This window comes from Talpa europaea (genome assembly GCF_964194135.1).
Source record: "Talpa europaea genome assembly, chromosome: 11".
NCBI lineage: Eukaryota > Metazoa > Chordata > Mammalia > Eulipotyphla > Talpidae > Talpa > Talpa europaea.
This window is the reverse complement of record NC_140078.1, coordinates 69,737,452-69,755,262: the sequence shown is the minus strand read 5'-3', so window position 1 is coordinate 69,755,262 and position 17,811 is coordinate 69,737,452. Positions and strand designations below refer to the sequence as shown.

General features: G+C 38.5%; 1 protein-coding gene across 1 annotated transcript in view; it reads left to right on the top strand.

Annotated features, from left to right (window-relative positions):
• DOCK3 (dedicator of cytokinesis 3) overlaps positions 1-17,811 on the top strand; it is a gene marked incomplete at both ends in the record, with an annotated part of 286,944 nt that overhangs the window by 97,638 nt on the left and 171,495 nt on the right. Inside the window, one exon of the mRNA XM_084248035.1 lies at positions 14,248-14,396. Coding sequence (XP_084104161.1) covers positions 14,248-14,396 — 149 coding nt within the window. The remainder of the gene's footprint in view (positions 1-14,247; positions 14,397-17,811) is intronic.

Genomic DNA, 17,811 nt, shown 5'->3' with positions numbered 1-17,811 from the left:
ATGACATGTAGACCTCTCCTGCCGCCCGCTGCTCCCCTCAGCAGTGTACTTCGGTCCTTCTGCCTGTTCTGCTCCCCGCTCTGGCTCTGGTGAATCCTCTCACCCTCCCGCACTTCTGACTGTACCCAGTGCTTGCATAAATAAATAAATAAATCTTTTAAAAAAAATAAATTTTGCTAGGGTTGGTCATTATTTTGAAATCCATTCAACTCCAGTATGTGGTCAAGATCCTATCGGTGCTAGGAGCCAGACCTTGGATAATTAGTTGTGAGTTTACTGTGTAATTTATCCTTTTGGAGGGAATTTTTCTAGTAAGCCAGATAAATTTCCCCAGGCAACACACCTTTGCATTATCATATGTGAGCCTTTTTCTGCTGATCCTCATTAGAGTTGAAGTTGTGTTGATGGAAGGAAATGGGGCTGCCTCTTCTAGCCTCTAGAAAGTACAGAAAAGAGGATGAGTTCAGAATGACTCAAGTGAACAATGTATAGGACTGGATACACTTGTTTGTGCTAGAGGTGATTTAGAGTACTGGATCCCAAACATTTTCCATTTAACATTATGACCATGGAAAGTTGTGAACACACACACAAATATAGTTTACTCATAAACTGTATATAGATTCATGTTACTTAAAATATAAAACATATGCAGTTGAATTTCAAACAAAATATTAAATACTAATATTAATTTTTTGTGGTTTAAAGCCAGTATTCTGTTCAGTAAATATCATCATTGATACACGAGAGTTAGAGAATCATGGTATTATATGTAACCACATGTGTTTTTTTAATTATCTTTTATTTTTTAATTTTATATATTTTTACATCATTTTTCATTTTTGCACAATGTATATATATTTTCATCTTGTATAGTCCCCATACAATTCCCACCCCCCCTTGTTTTGATCCTACACCCTCCTCCCCCTCTGTAGTGTGTCTCTGGTTTATAGTTGCTTGTTGATTTTGATTTTTACTTTTTTATTATAATTAGTCTTTTTCCTGGTCCCTTATTTAGGTTTTCTAAATTCCTGCTATGAATGAGGCCATCTGGTATCCACATATATTGTTAATAAGAATAATGATTGAAAACATTTTATTTTATATTAAAATATTGTTTTGTATACTTTGCTGTGCAGCAGTGTGATGGTAGCCCAGCAGCTTTAGGCCTAGGACTTCAGGCAAAACGAAACAATACTGTTTAAGTACTTTATGCATAAGTAGTTAAAAATATGAAAGAGCAGGGCCTCCCTGGTGACGCAGGGGGTTAAGATGCAACCTGTGGCGCTCACTGCAGCCACTGCAGCATGAGTTTGATCCCTGGCCAGGGAGCTACCCACATGGCACAGCAGACATCTCCTGACCCGCTCGCTGCTCCCCTCAGCAGTGCATTTCAGTCGATCCTCCTGTTCTGTTTCCCACTCTCTCTGGTGAATCCTCTCACCCCTCACAACTCTGGCCTGTACCCCAGTTCTTGTGTGTATAAATAAATAAATCTTTAAAAAAATATATGAAAGAGCAAATGGAATGAATCAAGACTGTGGTTACCTGTAGGAGGTTGAAAGGTTTATAATTTGGAAGGTGCACTTGGTAAGACTTAGTACAAAGACAAGACACAGCACATCTGAAAGATGTGGAGATGTTTGGGAACCAAATCCAGAGCAGAGTGTCTTTCAGAGGACAAAGAATTTTGGTAGTAACTACACTTGAGAACTCTTACTAAGTTCCAGGCATGGTTAGCCTTTGTAATAGTTTTAGAAGGATGCTTTTTTGTTGTTATCATCCTTGTTGGTAAAAGGATAAGGCGACTGAAGTCACACAGAGGTTGGTAAATTTACCCAAGGCACCACAGATGGCAGAGTTGAAATAGAAAGCATAAGCATTCTGACTCTAAAGTTAATACACTTGCCTATTAAGGGACGTGATCTCTCCATTAAGGAATTATGACTCTCCAGAGCAAGGATCAGTAGTAGAAAAGCAGGGATGGTTTGGATATATTTCATAGGTTGGGGTTTTTTTTTTAATTTAATTTATTTTTTTTTAATTTAAATTTTATTTTTATATTCCCCATACAATTACAACCCCCTTATTTTTACCCCAAGCTCTTCTTTCCCCGCCCCCCACCTCCATAGAGTGTCTCTTGTTCATTGTTATTTGTTGATTTTCATATTTTCTTTCTTATAGTTATTCTTTTTCCTGGTCCCTTATTTAAGTTTTCTAGATTCCTGCTATGAGTGAAACCATAGGCTGGGTATTTTAAAGGTGTAGGTACATTTGAGAAATAAATGGGGGAAATGCAAGGAAGCAGCATGAGTAGTTTGTGTTTTGTTTAAAGTTCCCAACTGATTTGTTTGTTTTCAGAGGTAAGCAACCAAAAATAGGATTTCAGAGCACAACACAATCCCTTGCAGGCCCTTGGAATTATAGCCTTGTGTGAAAGTACTGCTCATGGTGCATCTCTGGGAAACTGGGAGTGAATGTACACCTTTTTGCTTTTTCCTTTTCTTTGCTGCAGCAGGGTGACTCATATCCTGAAGTGGCTTGGTTGGCAGGGTAGCTGTTGTCATTTCTGCCCTGTGTATACTGTCACCACGGTGTAGAAGCCGTGAACTGACAGACGCTGTGCTGTAGTCAAGAAACAGAGCCTTCTCCAGGGCATTCTGCCGTGGAATGTGTTTCATTTCTCATTCACTCTGGGAATAGATGTATAATGGTCTGGCTTTTGTATTGAGCCTGACAGGAGATTGTTGCTCTAGTGCAGGTTTAGCTGACTTCATTTCTTATTATTTAAAGTAATAAATAACAGTGAAGCTCATTTGAGGGTCTGCTCAACTTTGTGACTCAGAGCACTGACTGGGGGTAGGAATGTAAGAGGATCTTTTATAGTAGGGGTTATTTTCATCTTGAAGAAACAACAATTGAAGTTATATGTATATATGATCTTTATAGAATATATTGAAGACAACTAGGCCTTTAGTGAAAAACAAAAACAAAAACCAGGTAGTTCTTGGTGCTTGCTGACCCCATTCATGATTCCCACTTCATACTCATTTTATGCAGCCCTTTTATCTCTTCTGGCATTTCATGTTTCTAAATAATAATATTTTAATGTATCTCTTGATTTTTTTCTATTTTAGGTATCATTTAATGATCTTTTATTAGATAAGAATTAACACTAAATACACTTTTCCAAAATTGTTAAATCATCTTTTTTTTGTTGTTAAATCAATGTGCACTTGCTGCTATTCCTATGTAACTACTTTCATACTGAGCACATAGTAAGTGAACTAAGATTAAATTTCCTTTCTTGTGTAACTTTGTTTTTATAGTTAATAATACTCTTTTCATTTGTTTTGTTTCCTCTATTTTCTGTGTTCTGTGTAGCAGAAATGAAAATCATCTCAGAATGAAAAAGATACAGGATTATTTCATCCATGTGTGGTATATAAAGAAATAAAGGGAGAGATGCAACTAAGCCAAAACAAACCCTTGAAATCTAACTGTAGAATTTAGGTTATTGGAGTGGATGGTAGATGTGGGGAGCAAATGGGAGAGGGGCCTCAGTGGAGCATCGTGGCTGCATTGGTGGTGGGTGTGGTATGGTAACATATATCTGAAGAGGCGTGACCCCTTACCTATAAATTAATCACAGTATTGTAAACCAATGTTACATCAATTAAAAAAATACAATAAAATAAAAAGATGAAAATCTCCTTTCAGTATGTTCTAACACTTTAGGTATTTTACCAGTTAAATTCTTTTCTCAGTGATATCCTGCATGAAACCTTCCGCCTCCTGTTTAATCCAGTATGATAATTTTCTTTGCCTCTCTCTGGTCCCTTTCTTTTCTGGGTAAAGCCAATGTTACCCTATTCTTGATTTACTTCCTTTTATGAGTCACTCTTTCCATAGCTTCCTGAAAGGTGGGAGAACATTTTCAAGATTTCACTTATCTATTTTTAGTTTACTTTATCCTTCATTGATAGTTTGGCTGGATATAAAATTCTTGGTTACAAATAAAGTACAGTATTTTTTCACAATAAAAAAAGATAACTACAATCAGAGACATTCTGCCTGGGATGGTGGGGAGGGAAAGAGACCAGGACACAAGGGACTGAGGTGATGGTGCACAGGTGAATTGGTGGTGAAAGTCTATGGGTACTACACCTGAGGAAAGAAAGCAAACATTGTAAAAAAATAAAGTACAGTAGTTTTTAAAGAATTGCTTCATTATTTTCTAGCTTCCAATGTTATTACTGAGAAGTTCAATGTCACACTAGTTCCTGACACTTATTGATAAGTTTGTTTTTTCCCCATAAAATTATTTGTCTCTAGTATTCTGCAGTTTTACAATGATGTGTCTTAGTTATATCTTTTCCAGTTGATTACACTGACTACTTCATGAGTTTTATCAACCTGGAAATACATTTCCTTCAGTTCTGTGACATTTATTTTATTACTTCCTTAATAGTTTCTTCCTCTGTGTTTTTACACTTCCTTCTTCCTAAAACTCTTTTATTTAGAATTGGACACTCTAGAATGATTCACTAATTTACTTGTATTCTTGCCCCTTATATTTATCCATTGTATTACTTCTTGTTTTACTTTCTGTCAGAGTTCCTCAACTTCCTGTTCTTTCATTTTTCAGTGATTTTGTTTTAGATTATAGCCATCCTGTTTCTAACTTCCAAAAGCCCTTTGTGCCTCTGGATCTTTCTTTCCTTTACTGTTATATCCTGTTCTTATATTATGGATACATTATAGTCTTTCTGTTCTCCAGAATAGAAACTGTTTCTTTGAACTTTTACTCTTGGCATTATTTCTCCTTCCTCCAGGTTTTGTTGTTGTTGTTTTTCCCTGACTGTTAGAGTCGCTTTCCTTCATGTTGGAAACTTTCTTCATTATATGCTATTTTTTTTTTTTAATTTTCTAGAGGCATGTCTTATTTATTTATTTATTATTTGTTTGTTTGTTTTTTGGTTTATACATGCACTGGGTACAGTCAGAAGCGCGGGAGGGTGAGAGAATTCACCAGAGCCAGAGCGGGGAGCAGAGCAGGCAGAAGGACCGAAGTACACTGCTGAGGGGAGCAGCGGGCGGCAGGAGAGGTCTGGCGCCATGTGGGACCCTCCTCTGGTGGCCGGGGAGCAGCCGGGGATCTAACGGCGCCGCAGAGGCCGCGGGCAGCTTCGCAACCCAGCGCTCAACCGCTGCGCCACCACCGGGGAGGCCCTCATTATATGCTATTCTTCTCTATTTTCATGTAAGAATGAAGCATTATAATTTTGACAGAAAGTTCTGTGAATGGAACTGGTGTTTACTAGCTGGTAGACATTACTCTAGAATGTCCAGGAGAAGACTTGACTTCTCATAAGAGAAGCAGGGCAACTATCAATATTCCTGGGTCTTTTCCATTTTACTGAGTTTTCTCAGTAAGCAATCTTCCATTCTTCTTCCTAGGAAAATAGAAGCCTCGCTATCAAAACATTGAAAACTCAGTGTGGGGAAGGGCACTAAGGATCTGTATACTACATGTTTTTGACTTAATATCCATTTTTAACATCATCAGCCCTAATTGGTGCCTTCCTGTGTATAGACTTTGCTTTAATCTCTGCAGAGAATAAACCCTTAGTTGGACAAAGCTCTCAGGTGGAGAAAACCTGACAGGATAGAGTAGGGGTAGTGATCTGAAGATTTTACAGCCTTTTAAAAGACTGTTAACCAATTCTTTTGTTTTCATCCCCCCAATCAGACTCTCCAGACCCACTATATATGTGCATGCACATTCATACACAAAAACATCTTTAGGGGTTCCTGGTACCTCCAGTCTCTCGAGTCTTTCTTAAGAAATAATAGGCTTGATTCTTACTGGTTTCCTTCCTACCCTCCCATCTTCTCCCTTTGTCCTCCACACCCTTTCCCTAGGATATAGTCCTTTATTTCTTTGCCAGATTACTGTCCAGAGTTAACTTTAACATTTGGGAGAAGGGACAATTGTACATGGGGAGGATTGGGGCTAGTTTCCTATTAGTCTCGTTAAGAAGAGTTACCTAAGGGAGACAGATCAAGTGATGTCTTTAAATAGAGACTTGGGGAGAGATGGAGAAGACTCAAGGAGGCACATAGAGCAGAAAGACATGTGAAGAAGCCACACTTGTTTCTTGGTCTTGGACTTGTAACAGGGATTTTGGGGACCTGGAAAGAGACACTTGTAAGAGAATTGGATTTAAAGAAAACCTTTTCCATTTTTGACTTGTTTGTTTGTTGTTTGTTTTTTAAGCTATGACTTGCTGCCTTCTGATAAATTATACCTTTTTGTGAGCAGAACTGAAATATTTGCTATTCTCCCTCCCTGATACATCAGAAGAATCAGTCATTTCTCCAAAGAACCCTAGTCCTAGTCTAAAAGGAACTGAACATTAGCTGAAAAACCAGTGACTTCAGAACTCTGAGTGGGGTATGGCCTCAAAGCTCTCTCTTATTCTCTTACTGGAAAAATGAAGACCAAAAGGAATGGAATATACCTGTGGGTCTTGAACCACCCCTGAGGAGGATGACTGAAGGCGGATCCATTTTGACTGAGTTAAAGCCAGCCCTGGGAGAAGAGCAAAGTTACCAGTCTTTGACTGGTGAACAAGACACATCACAATGACCTAATGAAAGTAGGAATGGTTCAGCATGACACAGCCTCTGGCATATTATCTGATATATGTTATCCTCCACCATATCGCTCTTCCCTCAAACCAACCTCCTCTGTCCCCAAAGATGTGAAGCATGCCTATCTGAAGGTACAGGTTAGTGAGGACCCAGGTCGCCATTTTACCCCTAGTGAGCTCTTCTGCAATTGCGTTGGCATTACTCCTACTTTCAGTGATCACCTGAGCCACCATAAATCTTTGAACACGCCCTCGAGTCTCTGCCCTCCCCTGACAGCCAGGTAGTCACTGACCAAGTCATCTTTCACAACCAGCACCAGAGTGGAGAATGAAATCTTTATAGGCTGGAAATTAATTTCCGGCTACATTTTGGAACTTTGAGGCTATACCAGTTAAACTCTGTAGTTCCTCTGCCAGGTTTTATGTAGTGTTACTTATTATGTTGTTATTTCTAAAAATTATTATGTATACTATAAACAGCTAACTTTTCCTACATCTCCTTCTCGCCTCCAATTAATCTGTTATATTTCAATGGATATCCCTCCAATTCTTTTCCTGTCAACATAATATGGTCTCATGATTTGGTGTGGGGGTTTATTGGGGGTCAAATTAATGAGTATTGCTTCTATGTTTGCTGAACAGTATGTCTTAATTCAATTATTGTCAGTATATATTCATCTAATTCATGTATCCTGTGATAGCTGTGTTATATACAAGTATAAAGGTGTTGGGTTTATTTAACGTATATATATATATATAGTAAATTAAAAATGGAGACTTGTTTGTCTTGCATAGAAGGGCTAATTCTGTTCCTGAGAATGCCTCAGCTCTCAACTGCCCACTTTGTTCAGAATTGTGAATGGATGTCCTTGACATCAGCAACTGAGGCCTCCATTTTTCATATCACTGTTATTTCCCCTACATTTCAGTTGACTTTGGTCTTTTATTACCAAGATTCTTATCTGTCTAGGGAAAGACAGCTTTCTTAAAAATACAGTTTTAATTAATTCCATTCTCCTGAAAATACTTGTTTTGTAAAAGAGAATTAAAGCTATAAAGGGTGTTATTTTGGCTATCAAGAAGTGTATAAGGGAGAATATATTTGGCTTGGGAGTGGAATGAGGAAGATATCCTGGCCCCTGAAAGTTGAAGAACTATATATGTATGCCAAGCAAATAGATTGTATAGGCACATTCCTGTCCTAGCAAATAGTTTGAAAAGAATCTCCACAGGGGCCTCCCTGGTGACACAGTAGGTTGAGCACAGCACTGTGAAGCTGTCCGCAGCCTCTAGAGCATGGGTTGGATTCCTGGCCAGCCAGGGAGATACCCATACGGCATGGCAGACCTCTCCTGTCTCACCCGCTGCTCCCCTCAGCAATGCTTTCAGTCCGTCTGCCTGTTCTGCTCCCAGCTCTGTCTCTGGTGAATCCTCTCACCCTCCTATGCCTCTGACCTGTACCCCAGCTCTTGTATAAATAAATATATCTTAAAAAAAAAGAATTTCCACATTGCTTCTTTACATTTTTATCTCTTACAAATATGTACTTTAAGATCAATACGAAATAGCTTAGTTTTAGATATTGTTTTATTACACAGAAATTTTCTCTTTTGACCTCAATTTCAAGTTTTGCTAATAGCTATATCATTCAGCAAGCTAAAATGAAAGTTTAAATTGCTGGGTTTAAAGATATTTTTGACAGTATGGTCATTGGGGTTGCAAATATTGCAATTTAGATATTTTTATATAATCCTGGGTTGAGTCTTAGAGCTTTGGTATAATATAAACATTTTGAATAAGAGTAGAGATTACTTCATGGTAAGAGCCTTGACTAGTAATAGCAATTAAAAAAAGAATACTGGAGAAATTTGAATAAACTTAAGTTTTTAATGATTGAAATGAGAAAATAAGCTACCTACTTATATAAAAATACAAGAATATTCAGAAGTAAGAGGAAACTTGGAGACCTGGGAGAGATCCCTTAACTTGAAATTTGGATGCAGTGTTTAACTTTCATTAAATTGATCTCTATTGAAAGCTTTTAGTATTCATGGCAAGACATTTGTTTTTGTTGCAGTCAGATATTGGTAGGAGCTATAGTTCTCTGAAAAGTGAGCTGAGCTAGGATTGGCATCTAAAATGCCAGTTGGGACTGCTGACTGGAGTGCCTTCTTGTGGCCTCTCTGGGTAGCTTTGGCTTTTCATAGCATCACAACTGGCTTTGAGGGAGAAAGTCCCTAAAGTATGTACTCCCAGAAGCAAGAAGTAGAAGCTGCCAGACTAGTTAAGGGCTGTACCTAGAATTAGCTTACTGCTATCATGTTTGATTAGTCAGAGTAGTCTTAGGCCCTACCTAGATTCAAGAGTGTGAAAAAACAGATTCTACCTCATATTGGAGGAGTATCACAATCACCTTTTTGCAGAAAAGCACTTGGAATGGGAAATACTGTTCTCATCTTTGAAAATACAATCTGTTAGAAATTCCATTAAAAAATAGATTGCTGGGCCTCCCTGGTGGCGCAGCGGTTGAGCACTGGGTTGCGAAGCAGCCCTCGGCCTCTGCAGCGCTGGTTCGATCCCAGGCTGCTCCCCGGCCAACGGAGGAGGGTCCCACATGGCGCGCAGACCTCTCCTGCCGCCCGCTGCTCCCCTCAGCAGTGTACTTCGGTCCTTCTGCCTGTTCTGCTCCCCACTCTGGCTCTGGTGAATTCTCTCACCCTCCCGTGCTTCTGACTGTACCCAGTGCATGTATAAACAAACAAACAAATAAATAAATAAACATGCCTCTATAAAAAAAAATAAAATAGATTGCTGTATAATTAAAGACATTATTAGTATATTCTTGCATAGATACTGTATGTATATGCATGTAAAATAGATTGCTGTATAATAAAAAGACATTATTAGTATATTCTTGCATAGATATTATATGTATATGCATGTAAGTCTATGTGCTTGTAGATGTTATACGTATGTATATGTACTTATTAATAAACATACATAAGACATACAATCCACACATACTGTTTATCAATATACCTCATTGTACTTGTCTTTAAAAAAATGTAAACACAAGTACTCTTTGAATTAGCATTCATAAATCTCAAAATCATCTTGATATTTGAGTTACCTTTCCCTGCTTGATTTGTGTTACCTCTTCCTATAAAACTATTTTACAGTTTTGCTATTCTCAAACTGCTAACATCCTCTCCCATCCTACCCCCTCTCAGATTTCTTTTTATTTCCTTGGGAATAAAACAACCAGAGGAAACATTTAAGTCTCCTGTCACTGAATCTCCCAACTATCTGCATCATTAACCATATGTTATGCCTTACCTTTCTGTGACAATGAATAGAATATCCAGTGAAACCTTATATTTTGACTACTACTATATTTTGGCTACTTGAGGATTTAACACTTTCATCATCAAATTTTCCCTCTGTACTAGCTAATTTTCAGTATACAAATCTAAAATCTCATTGAGTTTTAAGCAGCTCTCCTTTGATTATACAATATGATTCTGGTACTCCATTTCTCTCCTTCCAGTTACTGAAAATTCTACAAAAGAATTGTCTATGCTTTTTTTCCATTCCTTCCTCTCCTGTTCTCTCTTGAATTTACTCCAGTCATTCCATCAAAATTGCCCTTATAGAATTTAATCATGGATATTGCGATGTCAAGTCCAGTGGCCCATTCTCAGCCTCTATTTTATTCTTAAGTGCATTTGAGAAAGTTCTCCATAAAACCATGTTTCTAATAGTCTCCTGCTTTTCCTCTTACCTCATTACTAATTCCTTCTTAGTTTCCTGTGCTAAATGCACCTTGTTTCCCCGACTTCTAAATCTTGGAATTCAGTGTCATACTTAACATGTCAAAATTGAATCTGGTTTCCTCTTCTAGACATGCTCCTCAGGCCAGGAAAAGGAATAATCCTTAACTCAGTTTGTAACCCTTATGTTAATTTTTTAGCCCATCCTTACAGCTCTCTACCTATAAAATGCAGAAATTCCACACCATACACGTGCATACATTCATCCATCCAACCATCTCAACCTGTGGGTTGTTGCAATAAATAGCCTCCTGACTGGAATTCCTGCTTTGCTCATTGCCTTTTATGATTTATTCTCAACATATTACTTCAAAATATACTTCACTGGAACAGAAACAGAGAGATAGACCAATGGAATAGAATTGAGAGCCCAGAGATAAACTCGCATTTATATGGACAGTTAATGTATGACAAAGGAGCCAAGAACATACTACTGGATCAAGGAAAACCTCTTCAATTAGTGGTGTTGGGATAACTAGACTGCTATTTGCAAAAGAATAAAACTGAATCACCATCTCACACTTTACACAAAAGTGAACTCAAAATGGATAAAAGACTTGGATGTAAGACCTGAAGCAACAGAATGCTTAGAAACAAACAAAAAAAAAAATGTGGAGGCAAAATACTCGACAACATTGGCCTCAGAAATGTTTTTGTGGGTTACTCCCCATCAGCAAGGAAAATATAAACAATTGGGAGTACATCAAACTAAAAGGCTTCTGTGCAGATAAGGAAACCATAACAAACCAAAACAAAAAACACCCTAATAGATGGGAGAAATATTTGCACACCATGTATCTCACAAGGGACTGATATCCAAGATCTACAAAGGTCTCAACAACTCAGGAAAAATAAAACATTTCCTAGTCAAAAAGTTAGCAGAAGAGCTAAATAGGCACTTCTCTAAAGAAGACATACAGATGGCAACAACCATATGAAATACAGGGAAATGCAAATTAAAACCACAGCGAGATAACATCTCACACCTGTAAGAATGGCACATCTCAAAAAGATGGCAAGAATGTGGAGAAAGAGGAACCTTGTTTGGCTGTTGGTGGGAATGTAGACTCGTCTAGCCTTTGTGGAAAACTGTATGGAGGTTTTCCAAAAGATTAAAAATGGATATGCCATATGACCCAGCAATTCCACTCCTAGATACTTACACGATGACTACAAAAACATTAATTTAATTTGAATGGAAACATGCACTCCTCTGTTCACTGCAGCACTATTTACAATAACCAAGCTATGGAAACAACCTAAGTACCCAAATATAGATAAGTGGATCAGGAAGATATGGTATATATACCCAGTAAAGTACTATTCTGCTTTTAAAAAAGATACACTGTAGTCATTTGCTGCAACATGGATGGAGCTGGAAGGAGAAAGAGAAACACCGGATGGTGTCACTTGCATGTGGAATACAGAGAAACCAAAGGTCAAAGCCAAATTAAGAACTAACCCTAGAAAGCTACTATAAGCACTGAGGCTACACAAGAGGGACTGTAAGGGTAAAGGGCAAGAGCAAGGTGGGCAGGGAACCCAACAGACTACAGTGATGGTCTATGGGTGTCTTGGTAGCAGGTGCTGTGTAGTAACAATACCTGATGAAGAGACCCTATCCATGTAAAACATAAACGACTATGTAAACCAGTGTTACCGCAATAAAAATAGATGAATGAATAAAACTTCCCCAGTTTTCCTAAGTGTTTATTTCATTCAGGTTTCTACTCAAAGTTCAACTCCCAAGAAAAGCCTTTTTCTGACAACTCTGCCTTCTCCTACATTCCAGGCAACCCACCCTTGGCCGCCCACTGTCCCTTCTCCTCAGTTTTTCTTCCTAGAATTCATTACCACCATCATTTATCTACTTTTCTATGGCCTTTCTCTGAACTCTGGAATGAAAACTCCATGAGTAGGGACTTTTGATCACAGTAAAGTGTTAGCACTCAGCAGGTGTTCCGTAAGTGTTAATTGAGCAAATGAGTACATGCTTGTGTAATGTATACAGTATATCATTGTTTGTAGTTTGATAGGAAAATAATCTTTAAATTTAGGTGACCCTGTTTTATGATAAATAAATAAATGCAGCATATTACCTCTGTTGCTAGTATTCAAGAGCTCATTTCTCTAGATGTTGCAATTTGCCTAGACTTTGTTGCTTGTTAAAACTGGCAAGAATTTGTGAAGTCTGCTTTTCTGCCAGCATTGTGTGCTATCAAGGCACTTCACTTTTCGTCATATAGTCATCAACTGAGGAAAGGACAGCACCTGAATGCATTTAGAATGCTTTTAGAATGCTTGATTCCTAAGTTGTTCTAGTTATAAGTTATTTTTCTTTAAGATGGACCTTTAATCTAATGTTCCATTAGCTACATTTAAGTAGTATGATGTTCTGACATTTTAATAAGATCACTGCTACCTAAAACATTAGTTGAGTCTACCGGTTTGTAATATGCTTTATAATTAATTTTGTTTGTAGCCACTTGAATCAGCTTATTTTCACAAGATTCTTTTTAGGAGAAATCCCAGATAGAGATTTTTTTTTTTTTTAATAGAGGCATGTTTTTTTTTTTCTTTATTTGTTTGCTTGTTTGTTTTTGTTTTGTTTATACATGCACTGGGTACAGTCAGAGGCGCGGGAGGGTGAGAGAATTCCCCAGAGCCAGAGCGGGGAGCAGAGCAGGCAGAAGGACCGAAGGACACTGCTGAGGGGAGCAGCGGGCGGCAGGAGAGGTCTGCGCGCCATGTGGGACCCTCCTCCGGTGGCCGGGGAGCAGCCGGGGATCGAGCCGGTGCCACAGAGGCCGCGGGCAGCTTCGCAACCCAGCGCTCTACCGCTGCGCCACCGGGGAGGCCCCCAGATAGAGATTTTTATACTAACACTATGGCACAGGTCTTTTAAAAAAAAAAAGTATACTTTATGGTTAAGTTACATTGCAAGAACTTTATTTGTCATATAAAATTATGCTTTTCTATAACAGACAACAATCTAGAAATTCCGAAATCAAGATTTCACTTATGAATAAATAGGATTTTGGTTTTAAATTTATATTCTTATTTTGTGTAAGCATCTGCTGTCATGGCACTTAGGGTTTTTTTTTTTTTTAATGTAAGGTCAAAACCACTATGATGCTCACAATTTAGTTCATTAAGGTGGTTCCACTTAGCTGTTACAAAGGTGACACTTTTTATTAAACTGAAAAGAGTACAAATTTCTGACATCAGGGATGCATAAAGTTTACAAAAGCTAATTAAAGCTAGATGAGGCCTGGAGTGAATGTCACTCCAGAGACTGGCATTATATTAAAACCTTAGTTCCTTCTAAATAGGGCAAGTGATTCTGTTTCCCTCCCTTAACTTCAGTATTCCTCCAGGAGAAACCAGAGTTGTTGCTGGATTTGAAAACCTTTGTTGGCTTTGTACATAGTAACTTCTGTCAGAGAAACAGCTCTTGGTCCTGTGTTAACAGGACTTTCTGTTCTGACTGCATTTTGTAACTTTGACTTACTATAAAGTGAGTAGTCCAGGAATGAGTAGAGATTAATGGTACTTTGCATGATCCAAATTAATTATAATACTTGTTATATGTCACTATGTATGGATTTTTAGACAGTAGGAACTAAGAACGTTAAGATTATTAAGCTCTTCTTTGTGTATCTTTTAAAAGAGATTTAGAGAAATAAATATTTTCATAGTTTAATTATTTCTCTTTTTTCATCCCTTTTTTATTTCACCCAATACCCAAAATGCCTTCCCAGAAACACAAAGTAGATCTTTTCTACAAACTACGCCATGTGATGAATGAACTTATAGACCTTCGAAGGCAACTACTGTCTGGTCACCTAACTCAGGATCAGGTGCGGGAGGTTAAGCGGCATATCACCGTGCGCTTGGACTGGGGGAATGAGTAAGTATGAATATGATTTGGACATTTCTTACTTTCATTTATGATAACTCAGGTCCTCATGGAGTTTGCACCTGATCAAAGCTTTTCTTTAATGATTAAAGACATTGTATTCTCTACTAAATTTGATCATTTTTACTATGAGTAGTAGTATTTTTTAGTCTAGAAAAGAATACTCTGCTTCTACTCACTGAAACTCAGCCTCCATTTTCACTTCTGGAAAATTAAATAATTGTGCTACATTATCCTCTGAGGTCTCTTCCAGATCATAGTCCTTCATTTTAGACCTTAGTAATCAGAATGCACTTTTGTTTGACCTTTTAGTGCTTTAATTTCAAATTTTTATTGCTTTTTTTTTATGTGAATTCAGTTTCCTTTACAATTTTACAATTTATAGCCAATTTATAGCCATACAATGACTCTGAATAAGTATGTAATACAAATGGGAATTGTCCACACCTGTTAAAAATCAATATATAAGTACTATATTAAGTTCAACACTAAAGGTCCAGAATATTATTAAGTAAGTCATTCAAAGACAGTCCTACATTTATGCAAAGGGCATGATTTTTTACTCTTGCCATACAAGTAAAATTCTATAATTCTAACATGGGAAGCTAGCATAAATAATATTCAGATTGTATTTTTCCTGGATTTAGCAATTGATAAAATTCCCAGATGCTTTTATCTCATTTCCCTAAAATTACGTCCCTTGAACTTTGAAGTAATTCCTTTTTTTTCAGTTTACATCTTACTTAAGATAAACCTTTACCTTAAGTGTATTTTAGTATCTTTAATTCCTTTCCTTCTGAAGATATTGAAATGTCTTATAATTAAAAGAAAATAATGAAAAATAGAATGGGAGACAACCCAGAAAAATATGAAATATATGACTTCATTTCTAGAAACTGGAAAGTACATGGAGGATGAGGAACAGAGGAAGCCCAGTATATGCAGATAAAACTTAAGCTGATAGAGAAGCTGGTTTACCCTGCAGCTCCCAGAATCATGGAGGATGGAAATGTGCCTTGAAACTTTAAAAGGGGAGATTACTTAAAAGTATATAAAAGTAGGGCCTCCCCGGTGGCGCAGTGGTTGAGCGCTGGGTTGCGAAGCTGCCCGTGGTCTCTGCGGCGCCGGTTCGATCCCCGGCTGCTCCCCGGTCACCGGAGGAGGGTCCCACATGGCGCGCAGACCTCTCCTGCCGCCCACTGCTCCCCTCAGCAGTGTCCTTCGGTCCTTCTGCCTGTTCTGCTCCCTGCTCTGGCTCTGGTGAATTCTCTCACCCTCCCGCGCTTCTGACTGTACCCAGTGCATGTATAAACAAACAAACAAACAAACAAACTAAATAAATAAAGCATGCCTCTATTAAAAAAAAAAGTATATAAAAGTAATAAGCTATTGTCATGAACAGAAAGCCTGGCATATTTTCCTTCTGATAAATATTTACAAGATCAGCTGCCTGGGAAGAAACTGGACAGCAAGAGTATAAAGTGGGACCTTATTGCAAAGTCCTCCATATTGTGGCATTTAAGGGTTTCCAAGTGTAATAACCAGATCTCTTCCACTTACTGGGAAAGAGAAGCTTGCTAGTCAACTTATCCATACATTAAAAAAGCCCACACTTCTTGTAGTGCCTTTTAAATGCAAGTAGACAATTGAGTATCACCAGGTATTTGAAGAATCCTTCCATAGAAAGGAGACCAAAATAATAAAAGTGCCTTTGCTCCAGAGGAAGTAATCTGGCCTTAGGGAGAATTAGAGACTAATAAAGAACTTCAAAAGGAAGTCTCTGAGTAACTACAAAGGAAATCACAAAGATCCTTTGTGTAAAATAAAATGCTACAAAAAGGAAGGGAGAATGTGATTTCCAAAATAAGACAAACAGGAACAAAATAGTAAGATACTTTCATGTCCAGAAAAATAAAACAGGGCCTCCCTGGTGGTGCAAGGGGTTACGACACAGCCTATGAAGCCATCTGCAGCCACTGCAGCATGAGTTCAATCCCCGGCCAGGGAAGTCACCCATATGGCGCACCAGACCTCTCCTTACTCGCCTGCTACTCCCCTTAGCAGTGTATTTCAGTCAATCTGCCTGTTCTGTTCCCCAGTATGTCTTTGGTGAATCCTCTTACTCCCCACACCTCCGGCCTATACCCCAGTTCTTGTATGCATAAATAAATAAATCGGGCCTCCCCTGGTGGCACAGGTGGTTGAGCGCAGCGCTGTGAAGCTGTCTGCAGCCTCTGCAATGTGGGTTCGATCCCTGCCGGCCGGCCGGTGAGAAAACCACGTGGCGCGGCAGACCTCTCCTGTCTTGCCCACTGCTCCCCTCAGTATTGTATTTCGTCAGTCTGCCTGTTTTGTTCCCCGCTCTGACTCTGGTGAATCCTCTCACCCTCCCGCACATCTGGCCTATACCCCAGTTCTTGTATAAATAAATCTTTAAAAAAATCAATCAATCAATCGTTTTTTTTTTTTTAAAGGTGGGTAATGGCTGAGGAATGAAGAGAAATACAGAGATTCAATTCAGAAAGTCCAACAGTAGACATTAAAATTTCCAGAAAAAGAACAAGTTGATAAATAGGAAATTTTAAAGTAATGACAGAAGAGAATTTCCAAGAGCCAAAGAACAGGAGTTGTAGGGTTGAAAGGGCCTACTATAATGAATGGGACATGGGAGGACCCAAAGCAAGGCATATTAAGATATTTCAATATTCCAGAGATGAAGCAGTCCAAAAATATTTCAGACAACAAAACAGGTCTTCTTGCAAAAGACTAGTAACCACACCAGTCTCAGAAGTTTTATCAGTAACACTGGATTCTAGAATATAATGAAGCAGTGTCTGAAAAATTCTATCAAGGAATTATTTGCAACTAGAGTTTTATAAACAGCCAAAACTAGCTGTCAAGTGTAAGGTAAATAAAGCCACTTTAAAGTATTCAAGGTTGGGCCTGCCTGGTGGTGCAAGGGGTTAAGACGCAGCCTATGAAGCTTCCACAGCCTCTGCAGCACGAGTTTGATCTCCCGGCCAGCCAGGGAGCAACCCAGATGGCGCAGCAGACCTCTCCTGATGCGCTTGCTGCTCCCCTCAGCAGTGTACTTCGGTCAGTCTGCTTGTTCTGTTCCCCACTCTGTCTCTGGTGACTCCTCTCACCCCCCACACCTCTGGCCTGTACCCCAGCTCTTGTATGCATAAATAATTAAGGTTGCAGAAGTTACCGTGCATGGTTCTTTTCCTGAAGGTACTAGAGAATATGTCCTTGCAGAAGTAGAAGACAAAATCAGGAAAGGGGAAACATAAATTCTTAACATAGATCCAACCCAGAGTGGTACTGCTCAACAAAAGAAAAGAAAAAATACAACCCCAAATTGGCTATTTGTAACTTTTTGAAATGATAACATCCTGTCTCTGTT